Below are 18,175 nucleotides of genomic sequence, written 5' to 3'. Positions count from 1 at the left end.
TGATATAACAATCAGTTAGTGAAATGCTTTGTAGCCTGTATCTATGCAGGAGGTCAGACTAGATGATCACGCTGGTCCCTTCCGGTCTTAAAATCTCTGAATTTTGAAAGTTTTGGCAAATGGTTGAAATGTGTCCACTTGGTGACTCAGAGGTGTTTGTTAGTTTTGACCCTCATATTGTGTTCCTGGTGAACTGAGAATTACGATGAGTTTAGGCCCTGTAACAATACCACTTTTAATAGCCTTTTGAAAGGTTGAGGGGTAGAAGGGTGGAAACAAACTGGAGAGGCAGTGGACTTCTAATCCACGAGGGTACATCTTTTTCATGGGTTGCTTAAATTTATTTTTAATTCCAAGGTTTTAGTTTCTCCTCTAACTCTTCCACTTTCCCATTTGGTTAGTTTCTGAATCGTTGCTAAGATGGGAAGCAGTGGTTGTTGGAGCCAATGTACTCTTTACCTTTTGCGTAATGAAGCATGCTGCCATCTAGTACTATTGGAGAATCTTACTTTGAGAGTATCTTCAATGAGCTTCATCAGGTTGTTCTGGGCAGCCTGGTATAAAGCTGCCAGTCAACTCTGTCCTCTGCATTTTCTCGCTGGCCAGTTGGAGTTTGGGAGAGTCAGCAGCCCCAGCACCACCATAGCTGGAGCATGTTTAATTCTGGTGCCTCTCTGAGATGGCAGAGATGGCAGAGTACTGAAGGTGTTGTTGGGAGCTGTTCTTACCCCGAACCCCATGTGGCCCTGCCTTGACTGCGTGTGTTCACCTTCACTATACTGTAATTTGGTTCATCATGGGTGGGTGAATGATTAAATTCTTGTCCATTTGATTTGGAAAAAAGATCCTAATGATCTGAAAGCAAATGATTTGAGTCCTCCACAATGTCAGAGTAGGCTCTGTGGGCAATAAGACTTTCATACCGTAAAAGTGGGGGGGATCCTTTCATGGCTAATCTAGTGCTGGTGGCCAGCTAGAGCTCCTGCCTCTGGAATCAAGCCTGAAAATAAAATGGAAGGTTCTCGGCAGATCATGTGAAAAGCAGTTTTATGAAAGTGAAATTGACTAATAGTAACTGCCAATTCATTTGGGACTATTTGACTGAAAATGTTAGCTTGCCCACTTCTATTTTTAAACCCTTTCTATTTCTTCCTGTAATTGGATCAGTATGAACTGGTTACAGTAAAGGCATTGCAATCTTCCTCCTACTCCTTCCCCAGAAATCTGGTGGTACTGAAATTTCTCACAGCCTGCTGCTTGTTTCCAAATACATATATCAGAACAGCACCCACTTAAATCTACAACACAAAATATAGGTACGGTTTGTGGTTTTCAACCACTATTACAGTGTGGACACAGTTTATAATCATTTGGACAATCAAAACTAAAGAACCAAATACAGTTTCATGTTCTACCAAGATCAGACAGAAGATATTAATGTGATAGGTATCAAAACCCATTGCATTAAGACCTAAATAAAGTTTTCCATCTTCAAACTGCAGTGTTAAAAAGAGAGATGATTTTCAATATTTATATAATGGAATACATACTAAGAAGGGAGATGGGGTGGGGAAGGAGAGATACCAATTTGGTTCTTATCCAACATTTTGCTTTTATTTAAGAGTTTTTTTACTTTGTCTAATATTTGTTTTGGAAGAAAACTTCTTTTGCATTAGCAAGTCTCCTTCAGGGTTTGAGTTAATAGTTTATAGTGATCCAAAAGAGTGTAAGTAGGAGAAAAGGGATGGAATGAGCAAAACAAAATTTTAGGCTAAATAGGAATCTTCCTGTCAGTGAGATGTATTAATTTTGTGGAATCGTCTTCCAGGGAAACTGCAGAGAACCCATTTTACCTGAGACATTTAAAACTTTACTGAAGAAAGTACTTTTAAGGTGCTGTAGGGGGAAATTCCTGCACAGATTGAGGAACACCACGCTGTGATCTTGCATTTTTCAATAGCATTCCTTATCTGTTTCTTAATCAGCCCTGCAACGTTTTCTAGTGGGCTGCTGATGAACGGAGCAATATTTGTACTTTTGTATTCATCTTATATTCATATTTGTTTTATTTTAGCCATTTTCTTTTTGGATGGACTGGAGTTTGGTCAGTATGGATATGTCTACACTACGAAATTAGTTCGATTTAATAGAAGTCGATTTTTTAGAAATCGATTTGATACTGTCGTTTGTGTGTGTCCCCACTAAGCACATTAAGTCGGCGGTGTGTGTCCACAGTACCAAGGCTAACGTCGACTTTCGGAGCGTTGCACTGTGGTAGCTTTCCCACAGTCTCCACCCCCCATTGGAATTCTGGGTTGCGCTCCCAATGCCTGATGGGGCAAAAACACTGTTGCGGGTGGTTCTGGGTACATGTCATCAAGGCTTCCCCCCACCCCCCTGGTGAAAGCAACCGCAAAAAATCGTTTCTCGCCTTGTTTTCCCCTGGTTACCTGTTCAGGTGACATACCATGGCAAGCATGGAGCCCGCTCAGCTCACTGTCACCATACATCTCCTGGGTGCTGCTGACAGACGCAGTACTGCAGTGCTACGCAACAGCAGCTCCTTGCCTTTGCAAGTTGGCAAAGACGGTTACCGGTCATACTGTGCCGTCTGCTGCTGTCATGGGTGCTCCTGGCCGGCCTCGGTGAGGTCAGTCAGGGGCACCTGGACAAAAATGGGAATGACTCCCCAGGTCATTCTCTTCTTTAAGTTTTGTCTAATGGAGATTCAGTCCTGCCTGGAATATCAGGCAAGCCTACTAAAGAACCAGAGAGGCAAATGGCCGCTCCATGTCAGAGCCCCAAACATCCCGGAGAAATGATGAGCTGAATGCCATTCTAGAGGGTGCCCCTACAACAACCCCACCCCTCCCGGGCTACCTTGGCAGTTATGCCCCCATTTGTGTGATGAAGTAATAAAGAATGCATGAATTTGAAACAACACTGACTTTATTGCCTCTGCAAGCAGAGATCAAAGTGGGGAGGGGAGGGCGGTTGGATTACAGGGAAATAGAGTGAACCACCATTCTGCATTTGCTCAGCCTATAGTTGGACTGCTCCTTACTACTGTCTAGGCCAGGGGTAGGCAACCTATGGCACGGGTGCCGAAGGCGGCACGCAAGCTGATTTTCAGTGGCACTCACACTGCCTGGGTCCTGGCCACTGGTCCGGGGGGCTCTGCATTTTATTTAATTTTAAATGAAGCTTCTTAAACATTTTAAAAACTTATTTATTTTACATACAACAATAGTTTAGTTATATATTATATACTTATAGAAAGAGACCTTCTAAGAACGTTAAAATGTGTTACTGGCATGCGAAACCATAAATCAGAGTGAATAAATGAAGACTCGGCACACCACTTCTGAGAGGTTGGCGACCCCGGTCTAGGCTTCATGAGCCATGGGCGCAAGGGGTAGGCTGGGGTAGGTGCAACCGTGCGGTGCTGCCAACTGGGAGAGCAGCCTGAGGCAGAAGCCTCCAGCTGGCATGATATTCCAGGCAGGACTGAATCTCCATTACATAAAACTTAGAGAGAATGACCTGAAGTCATTCCCATTTTTGTCCAGGCGCCCCCGACCAACCTCACCGAGGCTGGCCAGGAGCACCCATGTCTGCCCAGGCGCCTCCGACCGACCTCGCTGAGGCCAACCAGGAGCACCCACAGGACGATGATGACGGCTACTAGTCATACTGGACCGTCAGCCGTCCGCAAGGCAAGGGGATGCTGCTGTGTAGCGCTGCAGTACCGCATCTGCCAGCAGCACCCAGGAGACATATGGGGACAGTGAAAAAAGGCGAGAAATAATTTTTTCCTGTTGCTTTCACAGGAAGGGGTGGGAGATTGAGGCAAATCGCCTGGCCGCTGATTATGCGCAGCCAGATACCAGGGCTACTAGAAGAGCACAGTAGTGCGCAGTGCACATCAGAGAAGCTTTGAAAAGTTCTGTTTTTCTCCTTGATTTAAAAACCTGCCCCCTTGGTTCACTCCACTTCCCTGTAAATAAACCGCCCTCCCCTCTCCCCTTTGATTACCGCTTGCAGAGGCAATAAAGTCGTTGTTCAAAATTCATGCATTCTTTATTACTTTGTCATACAAATGGGAGGATAACTGCCAAGGTAGCCCGGGAGAGGTGGGGGAGGAGGGAAGCACTGGGTGGAGTGGTAGAGGAGGGAAGGACAAGGCCACACTGCACTTCCAAACTTATTGAATGCCAGCTTTCTGTTCCTTGGGCAGTCCTCTGGGGTGGAGTGGTTGGGTGGCCGGAACCGCCCCCCCCCCCCACCGCGTTCTTGGGTGTTTGGGTGAGGAGGCTATGGAACTTGGGGAGGAGGGCTGTTGGTCACACGGGCTGCAGCGGCGCTCTGTGTTCCTCCTGCTGCCTGTCCTGCTCAACAATACACCGGAGAATCAGAGTTTGATCCTCGAGTAGCCTGAGCATTGCTTCATGCCTCCTTTCATCACACTGACGCCACATCTCCTCTCGCGTCCCTCCCCTCCTGTCCTCTTGCGTTCATTTTGTGCTTTCCTGCACTCTGACATTGTCTGCCTCCACACATTCTGCTGGCCTCTTTCAGTGTGGGAGGACTGCATGAGCTCAGAGAACATGTCATCGTGAGTGCATTTTTTTTGCCTTCTAATCTTCGCTAGCCTCTGGGATGGAGATGATAGGGGGAGCGTTAAAACATTTGCAGCTGCAGGAGGGGAAAAAAATAGTATTTAAAGAGACACATTTTAGAGAACAATGGGTACACTCTTCCACGGTGAGCTAAGCTGTTAACATTACATAGCACGTATGCTTTCTTTACAAGGTCGCATTTTAACTCTTATATTGAGGGCCTGCCAGTTTGGTGTGAGAGATCATGTACCTTTTGTAAATATTGTACACTCACCAGAGGTGCCTTCACTGCCTTCAAGGTCCGTGAGCCCACCTTGGGTGGGTTGGGAGGGTACTGGCTCCAAGGTAATAAACAGTTCCTGGCTGTTGGGGGAAACATTTTCTCGCTTCCTTGTTGTGCGCTAATTTCAGCCGCCTCCTCCTCCTCTTCCTTGTTCCCTAAATCCGCATCCCTGTTGCATGAGAGTCCATTGATGGAGTCAAATCACAGGGGTGGGGGAGTTGTAGGGGCACCCCTTAGAATGGCATGCAGCTCATCATAGAAGTGGCATGTCTGGAGCTCTGCCCCGAAGCGGCCATTTGCCTCTCTGGTTCTTTGGTAGGGTTGCCTGAGCTCCTTAAGTTTCACGCGGCACTGCTGCGGGTCCCTGTTATGGCCTCTGTCCTTCATGCCCTTTGAGATTTTTTTCAAATATTCCAGCATTTCGTCTTTTGGAACAGAGTTCGGATAGGATGGATTTGTCTCCCCATACAGCAGTCAGATCCAGTACCTCAAGTTCAGTCCATGCTGGAGCTCTTTTGCCATTCTGGGACTCCATGGTCACCTTTGCTGATGAGCTCTCCACTCTGGGCAAACAGGAAATGAAATTCAAAAGTTCGTGGGGCTTTCCTGTCTACCTGGCCAGTGCATCGGAGTTGAGAGTGCTGTCCAGAGCGGTCACAATGGAGCACTCTGGGATAGCTCCCGGAGGCCAATACCGTCGAATTGCGTCCACACTACCCCAAATTTGACTCCGCAAGGTCGATTTCAGTGCAAATTCCCTCGTCAGGTAGGAGTACAGAAATCGATTTTAAGAGCCCTTTATGTTGAGACAAATGGCTGCGTCATGTGGACGGGTGCAGGGTGAAATTGATCAAACGCTGCTAAATTCGACCTAAATTTGTAACGTAGACCAAGCCTATGTTTCTTCAGCCTAAGTTTTCTTGTGTCTTGATGCCTTTCATAGGTCTTCCAGTTTGGTGCTGAAGGAGTTATGTGGTGCCTAGCCCAACCGGCAGGAAGGGAACTTTTGACCGAGGACATATAAAACTGTCACAAGAACTTTAACCCTTTATTAAAATTTTAAAATGTCAGTAACTAATGAGGAGTAGGTGGTGGTAATTGACGGGGTGCAAATGGATGCTAGAATAGTGAGGAATCAAGCATAAGGCAATCCGATAGGTGACAGGTCGGGGGAGTAGAGGTGTCCATTGAATGGAACTCAAAGTGGTTGCAAATTGGTTAGGACATGTCTTAAGCTTTGCAGTAGGCTGTTCCTGGTCCACTCCTTTAATGGTGTGTCAGGATTAAGGGATTGTTGTCCACGTGGAGTGGACAGAACCTCAGTTTCCAAGGCCTCTAATTGAAAAGATCCATACAAAATTAACAGCATGAAGGGCTGAGTTAACCCTTAGACTTGAACTTGAGTTCTAGCAAGTTTTAGCATTGCAGAGACACTGTTGAAACATCCCCGCTAACTGCCTTCTTGGAGAGTTAAGAGATCTGTCCCTTTAAGAAGGGACTTGGACTCTGCAAATGTTTTGCCATTCCCCTTATGCATCTGTTTGTCACTTCTTATAAATTAATCTTGCCACATATCTATTTGAATGTGCTTAGTTGGCTCTTCCTTTCTTGGCATACTTATCAGCATCAGAGGTTGGGCTCTATGTTGGGATCATTTGAGCCTACAACAGTTACCAGCCCTTATCTCAACAACTCAAGTAAATAACTGTGCTGAGTCCTCATGCCACATGTAGCTGAGGCCTGGGAGAAGAGCAGCAGTGCATGCAACTGTGCACCTAAGGCAGTTTCAGACAGGAAGAATGGAAAACCTAGTTTCTTACTTAGAATGGCTTTGAAGTCTGGCCTTGTAGACGTACTGGGACTTTCACTTTAGAATTGAAGGGTGAGTAGCCTGTAATAAATCATGTTGTGGAGGTGCTCTTGGGCTTTTCTAGGTGTTTGGAGAGTCCTGGGGGAGAAACTGGATGATCTTAACCTTTTGGGACTCACAGGGTTCTAAGCTCTAGTGGTCAGTAAACACAGCACTGAAGAAACAAATACTTATTAGCAGCTCTCTGGTTTAAGGCTGCTTGCAGTCATTTCTCTGGTACGATACCTTTTTTATTTAAAAATGCTTGTTTTCTAGAGTTGAAAACCTGTGAGGTACCAGAGTAGCAGCCGTGTTAGTCTGTATCTGCAAAAAGAACAGGAGTACTTGTGGCACCCTAGAGACTAAAAAATTTATTTAAGCATAAGCTTTTGTGGGCCACAGCCCACTTCTTCGGATGCATAGAATGGAACATATAGTAAGGAGAGAGATATACATACAGAACATGAAGCGGTGGAAGTATCCATATCAACTCTAAGAGGCTAATTAATTAAGATGTACCAGTGGCTCTTTAACATAGCACTGAGAAACTGGATTTTCCAAAACTTACCTTAGGGGGGTTCCTTAGGTGAAGATAGGGTCTTTAAAATCCATGTACTCTGTATGCAGTATGTTCACACTCTGTTTACCTGAGAGCCCCAAAACCTTTGTGCTATAGCACAATCACCTGCACATTAGACCTCTTCTGGCCTGGGAAGCTAGAGACTAAAAACTTGACTCCTAAGGTCTCTCATGTTTGTTTTAAGGTTAACAGTGGCTTAGCTCTTAAGGGGAGTGGCTTCCATATATATATATATCTCTCACACACACACACCTCTCTCTCCCTCTCCCTCTCCATGGCAAACTTCCAGAATCTGTGTGGTCTGAGAATTGCCGGGACTTCATTAGATCTGCTGAAAATAGGTTGACTTGGGCTAGAAGCCCAGGGCTTCTGTTCTTGTATAACAACAGCACTATACTGGGAAATGAAATTGCAGGACGGGATCTGTAGTAAGACAGACTGCTGTGAAGTTGCTGAATGTTATGGACTGAATGTGACGTGCATGGAATGCATGCATGCAAGTATGGGATCTTCTGAAAGGCTTCACACAGCTTCAGAAGGGTCCCCTTTGCTATGCTCAGTAGCATTTCTTGAAGCATTGCTTTCTGGGATGATCCTAGGAAATGGAGTATCAATATACAGGGTGATGGACAAATATGTACGATGGTGAAATGGATTGGTGCTGTCCTGATGTGGACAAGAATGCATCTGAAGAAGCATATGCCCAAATAAATCTGTTAGTCTTTAAGGTGTCACCGTACTCCTCGTTGTTTTTGAAGAATGCTTGGGTAGCTATAGGGCAGTCTCTGTGGCATACTCACTAATGAAATCTGGCATAATGGAAATGCAGCTTCCAGCCATACTAAGCCTTATCTTGTGACCAAACAGTTCATTGTTACATAGGAGAAGATCAGGACCCTTCCTACGGTCAGAAACATCAGAGGGTGTCTACTTAGCCTTCAAGAGTGTCGGGTGTGACGCTATAGCTGAGTCACTGGCAAATGTCATCTTCTGGCCATGTTCAGCAGCACTGATTTTTGAAGGGATCTCTGAAAGGGATTTGAGTAATAAGAGCTTATCAGAGTGATGACTGTAGTACCTAAACAAAGGGGTAGGGTAAAACAAAAAGACTAGGGAGAGGAGGACCCCAGCGTGACTCTCTAGGGCAGAGGTGGGCAAACTATGGCCCGCGGCCCACATCCAGCCCCCGAGCTCCTGGCCCAGGAGGCTAGCCCCCGGCCCCTCTCCTGCTGTCCCCTTTCCCTGCAGCCTCAGCTCACTTGCTCTGATGCCGGTTCAGTGCTCTGGGTGGCAGGGCTGTGAGCTCCTGGGGCAGTCCAGCTGCAGAACCCGGCCTGACCCGGTGCTCTGTGCTGCATGGTGGTGGCAGCAGCATGGCCCGGCTCCCCACCAGCCACCGGTGCTCCAGGCGGTGCGGTAAGGGAGCAGGGGGCATTGGATAGCGGGCAGGGGAGTTTGGGGTGGTGGTCAGGGGGCGAGGGTGTGGATAGGGGTCGGTGGGGGAACGGGGTTGAATGGGGGCAGGAGTCCTGGGGGGGGGGCAGTCAGGAAGGATGGGGTGGCAGGGGGCAGTCGGGGCAGAGGTTTCGGGGGCAGTCAGGGGACAGAGAGAAGGGGTGGTTGGATGGGACAGGGATCCCGGGCGGGCCATCAGGAATGAGAGGAGGGGTAGGATGGGGTGGCGGAGGTCCGGGGGCGGTCAGGGAGCAGGCGTGTGTGGATGGGGCAGGAGTCCGGGTGGGGGCAGATAGGAGGTGGGGGCCGGGCCACGACCCCCTCCCCTAACCAGCCCTCCATACAATTTACAAAACCTGATGCGGCCCTCAGGCCAAAAAGTTTGTCTGCCCCTGATGTAAGGAGCCAAAATCTCCCTTCCCTCCTTAAAGTAGGAACAGACTTTTAGTCTGAAGCAAGCTTCTGTGCTCCTTGTGTTTGTAAGAAAGAAGGCTCACTCTGGTCCTTGAGGCTTTTCCCTGTTGTAATAAATAGGACATGTCTAATTTCAGTGGTGTCATGGGGACACGTGGGCAGCAAATCCCCAGAGAGGAGAAAAGCACATGAGATTATAGTTTTAAAGGTGATACATAGCCTTAAATAGGCAAATAGAGGACGGTTTCTCTTCCTAGAGACCACTATCCATGCAATTTGCCAACTAAAACAGTTCTTTCACTTATTACCCCTGCCTGGGATGCAAATTGGGCCGGATGGGCATTCCATTCTATTTTTCTAGTGAAATCTGTTATTTTACACCTCCCTAGTAGCGCTGTATGCTACTTTAAGGATCATCATCTGAGAACTTCCTCGCTACCTCACTCAGGGCTGTGAAACATTTCACGCCCTGTGTGATGTAGTTAGGCTGACCTAACCCACACTGTAGATGCAGCTATGTTGACAGAAGAGGGAGAGGTGCATTATCTGCATTGACAGAAAAACCCTTTCTGTTACTGTAGTGATGTCTATACTACAGCAGCATATCTGCAGCACTGCATCTGTTCCCAGCAGTGACTGTATTGTAGACATACCCTTACTCTTATCTGTGTGTGTAATGTGATACTCCTGCAGCAAGCTGAGTCCTTCCATTAGCAGTAGAACTAGACACTGCCCTGACATATGCTTAGAGACTGATAAAGCATCACAATGGCTGAGAATTCCCCTCTCTCTAATGGCTGCACTTACGTTAGTAGCAGCCAAAAAACTAGCAGCCAGTGATACGTGAAAGGGATGCAGTCAGCATAAAACTCGTATTTAAAACCCTTATTTCTGTTACTAGCCTCACCTTGGATTACTAACTCCGTTTTAAACACCTGGTTTGTTTTACACCACTTACATTGTTTATTTTCTCCAATTGCGTTATGGTTGGATGACAAAAAGAAACTTTTGTGTACATCTTCATTTTCTGGTTCCCCTGATCTAGTACAAGGAATCAATTGCAGGAGACAGGTTTTTGTTGGTTTTCATAGCACTGAAGACAAACAATATTCGTATTATCTTTTGTAAAACCTTTAACAATATAAACCTGGGAACTAAAACTAGTAAGTGTCTGTTCATTTGCTAACCTAGTATTATGGACTCTCCTAGTTCCTTGTAATATCAAGGATGAGTGACTGAGGAGATGACACTCCTGCTTTTTCTGAAGAAGATTAAGGAATTGTCTACCTGTATGGAAAGAGTTCCCGCAGTGCTCTGCCCCATACTGTCTGTCCGTCCCGCACAGCAAATGCATGAGAACTCTCTTCACTGATGCAGCAGGTGGAACAGAATCAGTTGGCCACAAATAGGAAAACAGTCTGACTTGTATACAGATTCCAGACTTCATCAGATAAAGATGGCTCATTTACAGTACTTGGAAAGCTGAAAGGACTAGGGCATCTGCCCATTCATCAGCTTCCACCCCACTCATTCAGTTTTTATTTCAAAAGGGATTTTGCATATCTAGCACTCCTTCCCTCACAGTGGCTAATCTTTCTAGAACCCGCACCCCTTTGGAGTCCAGGAGTTGTCCTTTCCCTAAATAATAAAGCAAAATATGTTTCTAATGGTGGTAACTATAGTTCCATTATTCTCCAGAGAGGCTGAATAGATAGATTGTGTGTTTGTACCAAAGAGGTGGAATGGATAAAATTTGCACCTTCTTTCTTGGACCTTGGATGCCTTACAAAGACCAGCATCCCTGTAAACAATCGATTTTAGCAGGTGTCAGTCAATATCCTTATCTATAGATTGTCACTCTAGAGGAAATTCATGTCTGAGTGTTTTGGTGTGAGGTATTGGCAACTGCAGTCATTGCAGGCATTTTAGAAAATGAGGTATTTGTACCTAGGTTTTGAAAACTCTGCGATCCCAAGATGAAAAACTCTGTTATGAATGTGACATTCATTCAAGAGTTTATTCAGTATTCCTAGGACTGACCATTTGAAACCTCTTAACCTAGCACGCTTGCCAAAACCCTTCATGAGTCTTCTGCTTTCTTGGTTTTAGGAGGAACCGAAGAAAGTTTGCTTCACATATGACCTTTTCCTGAATCTGGAGGGAAACCCACCCGTGAACCATCTTCGCTGCGAGAAACTGACATTCAACAACCCCACCAAGGAATTCAGACACAAACTTATTAAGGCTGGAGGGGTGAGTGCCGGAAGAACAAGGGATGCGAAGAGACTTTTAGTGAAAAGGTGTAGCCTACTAATTCTATTCTGGGGGTTCTCTCTGTACTTGAGACCCAGCTGTTTTCTGACTAACTTAGCTATTTAGATACCCTTATTATAAACAATCTCAACTGGACACTTGCTGCATTTGTCTTGGGGCCATCCCAGATTCAGGTTCTGGTGACCTAACTGAAATGCTTGTGTGGCTCACTGATGCACTTGTATTTTCAGTATAAATTTGTCTGCACACTGTGCCAAGCCATAAACTTGTGTCTGCAGGTGCCAGTCTGTGGATGGTGGCATTTTTTTTGTCCATCTGGCTGTTTTCAGATTGTGTGAGCTCCTTTTGTGAACTGGTTTGTGTCAATAACTTCCTCCAAATGTACCAATATACAGAAGGAGGTTCAAGAAAAAAGATATCTTACAGTGTCGCTATTCCTCTTTCCCACAAGTAGGCTTAATAGTTGGCACTTCTGGCCAGTAAGTGTCCCCTATTCCTGGCATCAGCTGCCTATCACATAGGAAGCAGAACCAGAGAGAAGTTCTGGGTGCCAGATTGTTTAAAGCAGGCTCAGAGGAGAACACGCCTCTGCATGTGAGAAAACATTCTCTCTGCACATGCTGGTGGGGAGGAGAGAGGAACCATTTCATCATGTCTGCTTTTTTAAAGCTGGTATGTCTGCGGAGAGATTAGAAACATGAAGTTGGAGAAATAGAGACTGAATTAAAATGAAAGGAAAAGAGGAGGAGGAAATGGAGAGAGACACTAAATGCCAGGAGAAGCAGAAAATGAAGGAAACTGAGTTAAAGGAGAATAGGAAATATGGAGGATCAAGATTGTGTGATGGAGAATGGAGGCAAATAGTGGTAAAAAGAAGTGAAAGCAGGTGAGAAAGGAAAAAGTGAAAGTAAATAGTAAAAGTAAAGTTATGGAGAAAAGGCTAGATAGATCCTTGAAAAGCTGCAATAATGAAGACATGGGCAGCCACAGTGGGTACATTACTGGTTCTGTGGAAATTGATACCGAGGAATCATTCACTGGATATTGCCAAATAGTTATATAAGGTCTAAGCAAGTTACCGTGGCCCACATTCCCTGTGAGATCTGGCAAATTTGCAGTCAGGGTTCTAATATTTGACAGTGGGTCTTTCCCTTAGTCTTTTTCAGCTGAGGTTGTAATGTGACAGGGTTTTAGGCCACACCTGATACATGACTCCAGTCCAGTCAAGCACCTTACTATTCCAGGTATTCCTAAATTAATTGCAAAAAGGTTGTCTACCTAAAACCATCTTTCTGGCCGGGGTGGTAGAAATAGTCTTGTTCCATGAGGAAGTTTGTAAGCAGAAGATCCCAGAAGTGGAACTATTAATTTACTTGACTAAATTCTAAATCAGTCTACCCAGGAGTTCCCCACAAGTCCCACATCCTCCTGCAATGAGGATGAAGAGGAAGAGGCTTATTTCAGCCATAGGATGGTGCTGAGCACTATTTGCTTTTTGACACTTGTACTTTATAGGATTTTAGTCATGCATTTTTCTCGCACATCTCTAGGATCATCAGATATCGGAGTAACATCGTATCTGGCCATTATTTAGAAACTGGGTGGATCAACTATGAGTCACATCTGATATGACACATCAAAAATCTTATTGGTCCCATAGCTCATTGGCAAAAAATGTGGAAGAGATTTCTTTCAGCCCCAAATTCTCAGGGGAATTACTTTAGCCACATAGAGAGGAGCCTAAGGACATTCTGGCCTCTCATGGCTGTCCATATGTTGTGCTTCTGATCTTGCCAATAAATTGTTTTTCATGGACGTTTTTTAGCTGAAAGAATCCAACTATTTCATATTCTGTGAAATCTTGCTCTCCCCTGGCCCCCAGTTTGCCTCCAAACTGTTTAGGGCATAAGAGAGTCTGGTGCATTTTACTCTCGGTGTCTCCAGACTCTCTTGGTCATAGCCACAGTTATGCATCCTACTTGTACACAGGGTGCTGAAGTTCCCCTTGGTGGAACTGAAACTTGGCATTGCATCTTGCTCCCAAACTCATCCGTTTGAATGTTCTCTGTTTAGACATTGTCATTGGAGCTGGGAATCTTAACTGGAATTATTCAGGAGATCTCTTACCTCTTTAAAGGGAAAAAAGACCTAAATAATAATAGCCAGAAATGATCAAAAGTTACGTGCTGAAGAGTACTCATGTTAAAACAGTCAACATTTCTCCTTACTTGTATATCATTTCTCTTCTTTATTACTAGGTGATGGTAATGCCAGAAGGAGCAGAAACGGTCTCCAGGCCAAGTCCTGACTACCCTATGTTACCCACGATACCGCTCTCTGCCTTCTCTGATCCCAAGAAGACCAAACCATCCCATGGGTCAAAGGTCAGTGAGGCATGCTGCATTTATTTTTGAGCATTGGAGTACAGGGGTCTGTTGCTGGAAATGCACTCAAAAGTGAAGTTTCCTCTGTAGTAACTAATTCTGATTACTTACTCTAAGCATCTGGAGTTTCTTCTTCCTTAGACTCTAGTGTCCCAGGCAATTTGTGTTGTATTTGCTCTGTAGGATTCCCTTCCAAGCAACAGCATTGTGATTTCCTCAGCTTTTAATGGAGGAGGTACAGCACTCTGTAACCGCTGTTGTCATCCTCTGTACCTGACATGTTAAGAACCCTTTAAATGCCTCTGAGGAGCTTCGGTTTCCTTTCTAGTAGCTCACCTACACAGGCTATTATTTAATCCCTACCTAGTATAGTGACCAGTGCTTTGGAAATTCATAGACGAACATGTCCCTAGTGGAGTCCCATTGAGTCCACTGCTCCTGTTACTCTCTCTCTCTCGCTCGTCCAGAATGCCTTTAGAATTCTTGTGACTTCCTGGCCTCTCTGAAGAGATTTTGAAAAATTAAAGCTGGCAGGATTTGTGAATATTTGTGAGCTAAGCCTACATGCTCAACTGCTAGAGATGATATCTTTAACTGAGGCTAGTAAAGCTTTAAAAGAAAGTCATTTCCAGTTGTTATAACTTGTTTCCATATCACTGGATATAGAGTAATTGAATTCAACTTTTGCCCCCGTCTCATGCAATAGCTGTGGTCAGAGTCCCTGAGGAATTCAACCTCCCAGCAGGAAGGAGAGGTTGACTAGAGAATCAAAACTTACTCTAGCGGTGTGAATGCTTGGCCATGTAAAGAGCACAAGATGTGCTGTACCTGATCAGGCCAGTGGTTTGAAGATTTTGATATGTTGCCTGCAGCAATAGCTAGTTCCCAGAGGCTCTAATAGAAGGTGAAATTCACCTTCAGCCTGAACCAGCCTAATGCAGCTGACCTTGTGTAGGTTTTTGTACATAGCAAGGGCAATTCTCTCATGATCCCCGCAGGCAATGTGCCTTGAAGCAGATTACATGTATTCTGTCGGTCTGCATAGCTACAAAAATTAATGGCCAAACCGAATGCCCAAATGACCTGAAGAAGAGCTCTGTCTAAGCTCGAAAGCTTGTCTCTTTTATCAACAGAAGTTGGTCCAATAAAAGGTATTACCTCATCCACCTTGTCTCTCTAGTGACCAAAGAGTTTATTCCATGCTGTAATCCGGTCCTACTATGTTTTCTCCATTCTTCTAAAGTTACTGTATTTTGGCTGTGTCCTGCTTCTTATAGGCTGCAACAGGGAAAAATTATTTTGGATCATGTATTGCTTGTCTAATAGTGGCTGATTTGATTTTTGGACTGGTATTAGATAGAAAATGCTGAATTGGGAAGAATGACTATGGCCATGTCCACACTAACAAGCTTAGAGTGGCGCAGATGTCCCAATACAGCTGTGCCGCTGTAAGATTGCTCATATAGCCGCTCTATGCCGACAGGAGAGAGCTCTCCCATCGACATAATAAAACCACCTAAACGAGCAGCGGTAGCTATGTCGGCAAGATAGTATCTTCCGCTGACGTAGTGCTGTGCACACGAGCACTTATGCTGGCGAAATTTATGTCGCTCAGATGGGTGGGTTTTTTCACACCCCTGAGTGACATAAGTTTTGCCAACATAAGGGGTAATGTAGACATGGCCTAAATTAGAGATGCTTTCTCTCCTGTCTCATTCCATGCAGTCATTCCATACATTCCTCTCTGTCCTGCTTCCATGATGGCAGAGCAGTGTGTGCGCACTAATTGGGGCTGTCATCCAAAAGTGGCAAAGGAAAAGGACTCCTCATCATGCATTTTTATCCCCTGAGATAGGCAGGTCCCTACTGAGTGGGTGTGTTTTGTACTGCTTGTTAAGCTAAAGATCTGCTGTGGCAGGAAGCCTTGGCTGTGATACAAGTGTCAGAGACCTCAGTCATTTTCCTAAGATCCAACATAGTATTAGTTTCATGCTTGATAGGTAAGGCATTTTTGGAGGGGGATGGGTGTGATCACAGCTTACTCTGGCAGGGTAAAAGATCTAATAAGTCTCTTCCATTGAATTGTTTTGTTCCTAAAATGTCTGTTTTAAAAGGACAGCTTGGTATAAAAGTTCACCTTATGTTTAACACTTACATGAAGTAATATATTCTTCACCATAGTCTGGGCACATTTGGATTATAGTGCTGTACTGAGTTTCAGGTTTTTACGTAGCTTCTGTGTTTCTGTCCCTAAATTTTAGGATGCAAACAAGGACAGTAGTAAAGCATCCAAACCACACAAAGTAACCAAGGAGCATAGAGAGAGGCCAAGGAAAGACTCTGAGAGCAAAAACTCCTCCAAAGACCTCGAACGAGAACAAAGCAAGCCTTTGAAAGATTCCTCCAGAAAACCAGCTGAGAACAAACTGCCTAAGGACGAGAAAGCACCTCCTAAAGCTGCTTTCAAGGAACCAAAACTGTCCCTGAAGGAGACCAAACTGGAGAACACTTCTCCAAAGGGTGGACCACAGCCGGAGCCAAAATCTTCCAGCAAGAGGCCCTCCAATGTGGAGTCACCAAAGCCTAGCGCCAAAAAGCAAAAAAAGAGCAGCTCCAAAGGGGTGAAGAACATCCCAGGAACTTCTCCCCGAACCGCGTCTTCCTCATATCCAGAGAAGAAACAAACCAAGGAGAAGATGAATGCCAAAGTGGAGAAAGTAAAATCTGAAAGTGAAGCCAAGGAGATCAAAAAACCCGTGGAGATGGAGGAGTCAAATTCAGAGGATGAAACTTCTTTTAAATCAGAGGTGAGAGAGGGTTTTTCTCCTACCTGGCCTGGTGGGCATGTTGCTTGGGTTTCATCATGAAAAAATGCAAGTTAGATATAGTCTTTGATCTAGTCCTATTGCAAAGAGGACTAGATGAAAGTGAGATAATGAACTGTTAATGCGTGATAGTGGGGCCTCAGATGGAAGGGGTGAGCTGGGCCGGGGGCTAGCATCCTCGAGCCCGTGGTTCACCCACCGCCCATGTGTCTAAGTTATGGTCTGTCATTCAGATTTAGTTTCTTTGCAGTGACATTTATGGTACATGGTGTAGATCTGAATATACCTTCAACTTCTTTGGTGATAACATCATGATTTTGTGCCCTGGTCCCAGTTAAAGAACTGAGTAAATAATTTTTCTTTCGGAAAAGCATCATAAATGTAAAAATAGAATGTAGTGACTTGTCTGAGGCTGATGGCAAGAACAGAGAATATGGTACCATTAGACAGACCTCAGAAACACTACCCGATGCTTGCTAGCCTAGCCAGAGGACCAAATTTACTAAGCGAAGGGTTCTTCTACAGATAGGCACCTGCAGTGGCTCCAGGATCATCACAAGGCCTCGAAATAAAATTAATGTGTGGCCCCAATCTTGGCTGAGTAGGTTTAGTTCTGTGGTGTAGATGTCTGGTGCTGGGATAAGCTCTACACCAGTGGTCCCAAAACTGTGGGGCACACCCCTTCTGGGGGGTGCAATGGAGGAACATGGGGGGGCGGGTGGCAGGGCCTGGGCATGCCCCCATGGTGGGCGTGGAGGGGGACCTTCCAGCCTTGCTCTGCCCCAGCTCCACTCTGGCCCTGCCTCTGGCCCCCTCTCTCAGCTGCCGGCCCACAGCCCCCACTTCGGTCTGCGGCTCCACTCTCTAGCCGCGGCCCCCTGCCCGGCCACATCTCCGCTACCAGCCAGGGCGGGCCCAGACACACTCCATTACTGGTAAGGCGGGGGGGGGAAGAGAGACATGAGGAAAAGTTTGGGTACAGCTGCTCTACTCCCTCTTTTCCTACTGCCTCTCTCTCTCTCTCTCTCTGAGCTAGGGTGCGATTCCCTGCTCATGTAGACATATTCGTGCTAGGTCTCATCTGAGTTAGTGTGCCAAAAATAGCTGGGGAAGCATGGGTGCAGCGGCACAGGCTAGCAGTACTGAATACAGTCTGAGTCCCATAGGTACATACTTGGCACACTTAGCTCAGGCTGCTGCTGCCTGTGCCAACTCGGCTACATTACTATTTTTAGCACGCTAGCTCCGATGAGAGGTAGAATGAGTATATCTGTGTGAACTGGGAATCACACCCCTAGCTCAGAGTGTAGATGTAGCCTTGGTAAACTGAGAGTTCCATTCATTCGTTATCTCTCCTCTGTCTTTGATGGCTGCTGGGAGAGGCGAAAAGCCACTTTCACCCTCAAGGATGGTGGTTTACCTGTTCTGCATTGAATCACAGGAGCCCTTGGAGTGCTCCATTGGTGTATTCTGTGATTTGCTTTTCTGCCTG

General features: G+C 45.6%; 1 protein-coding gene across 10 annotated transcripts in view; it reads left to right on the top strand.

Moving 5' to 3' along the window:
• Positions 1 to 18,175, top strand: part of MLLT1 (MLLT1 super elongation complex subunit) — a 60,596-nt gene that overhangs the window by 18,626 nt on the left and 23,795 nt on the right. For all 10 annotated transcript variants that reach the window (XM_039515804.1, XM_039515806.1, XM_039515809.1 and 7 more), the window contains exons 4-6: positions 11,310 to 11,453; positions 13,733 to 13,858; positions 16,120 to 16,665. In XM_039515804.1, coding sequence (XP_039371738.1) covers positions 11,310 to 11,453; positions 13,733 to 13,858; positions 16,120 to 16,665 — 816 coding nt within the window. The remainder of the gene's footprint in view (positions 1 to 11,309; positions 11,454 to 13,732; positions 13,859 to 16,119; positions 16,666 to 18,175) is intronic.

This window comes from Mauremys reevesii, linkage group 26 (genome assembly GCF_016161935.1).
Source record: "Mauremys reevesii isolate NIE-2019 linkage group 26, ASM1616193v1, whole genome shotgun sequence".
Lineage (NCBI taxonomy): Eukaryota > Metazoa > Chordata > Testudines > Geoemydidae > Mauremys > Mauremys reevesii.
The sequence above is the reverse complement of the archived record's forward strand: the minus strand, read 5'-3'. Positions and strand labels throughout refer to the sequence as shown.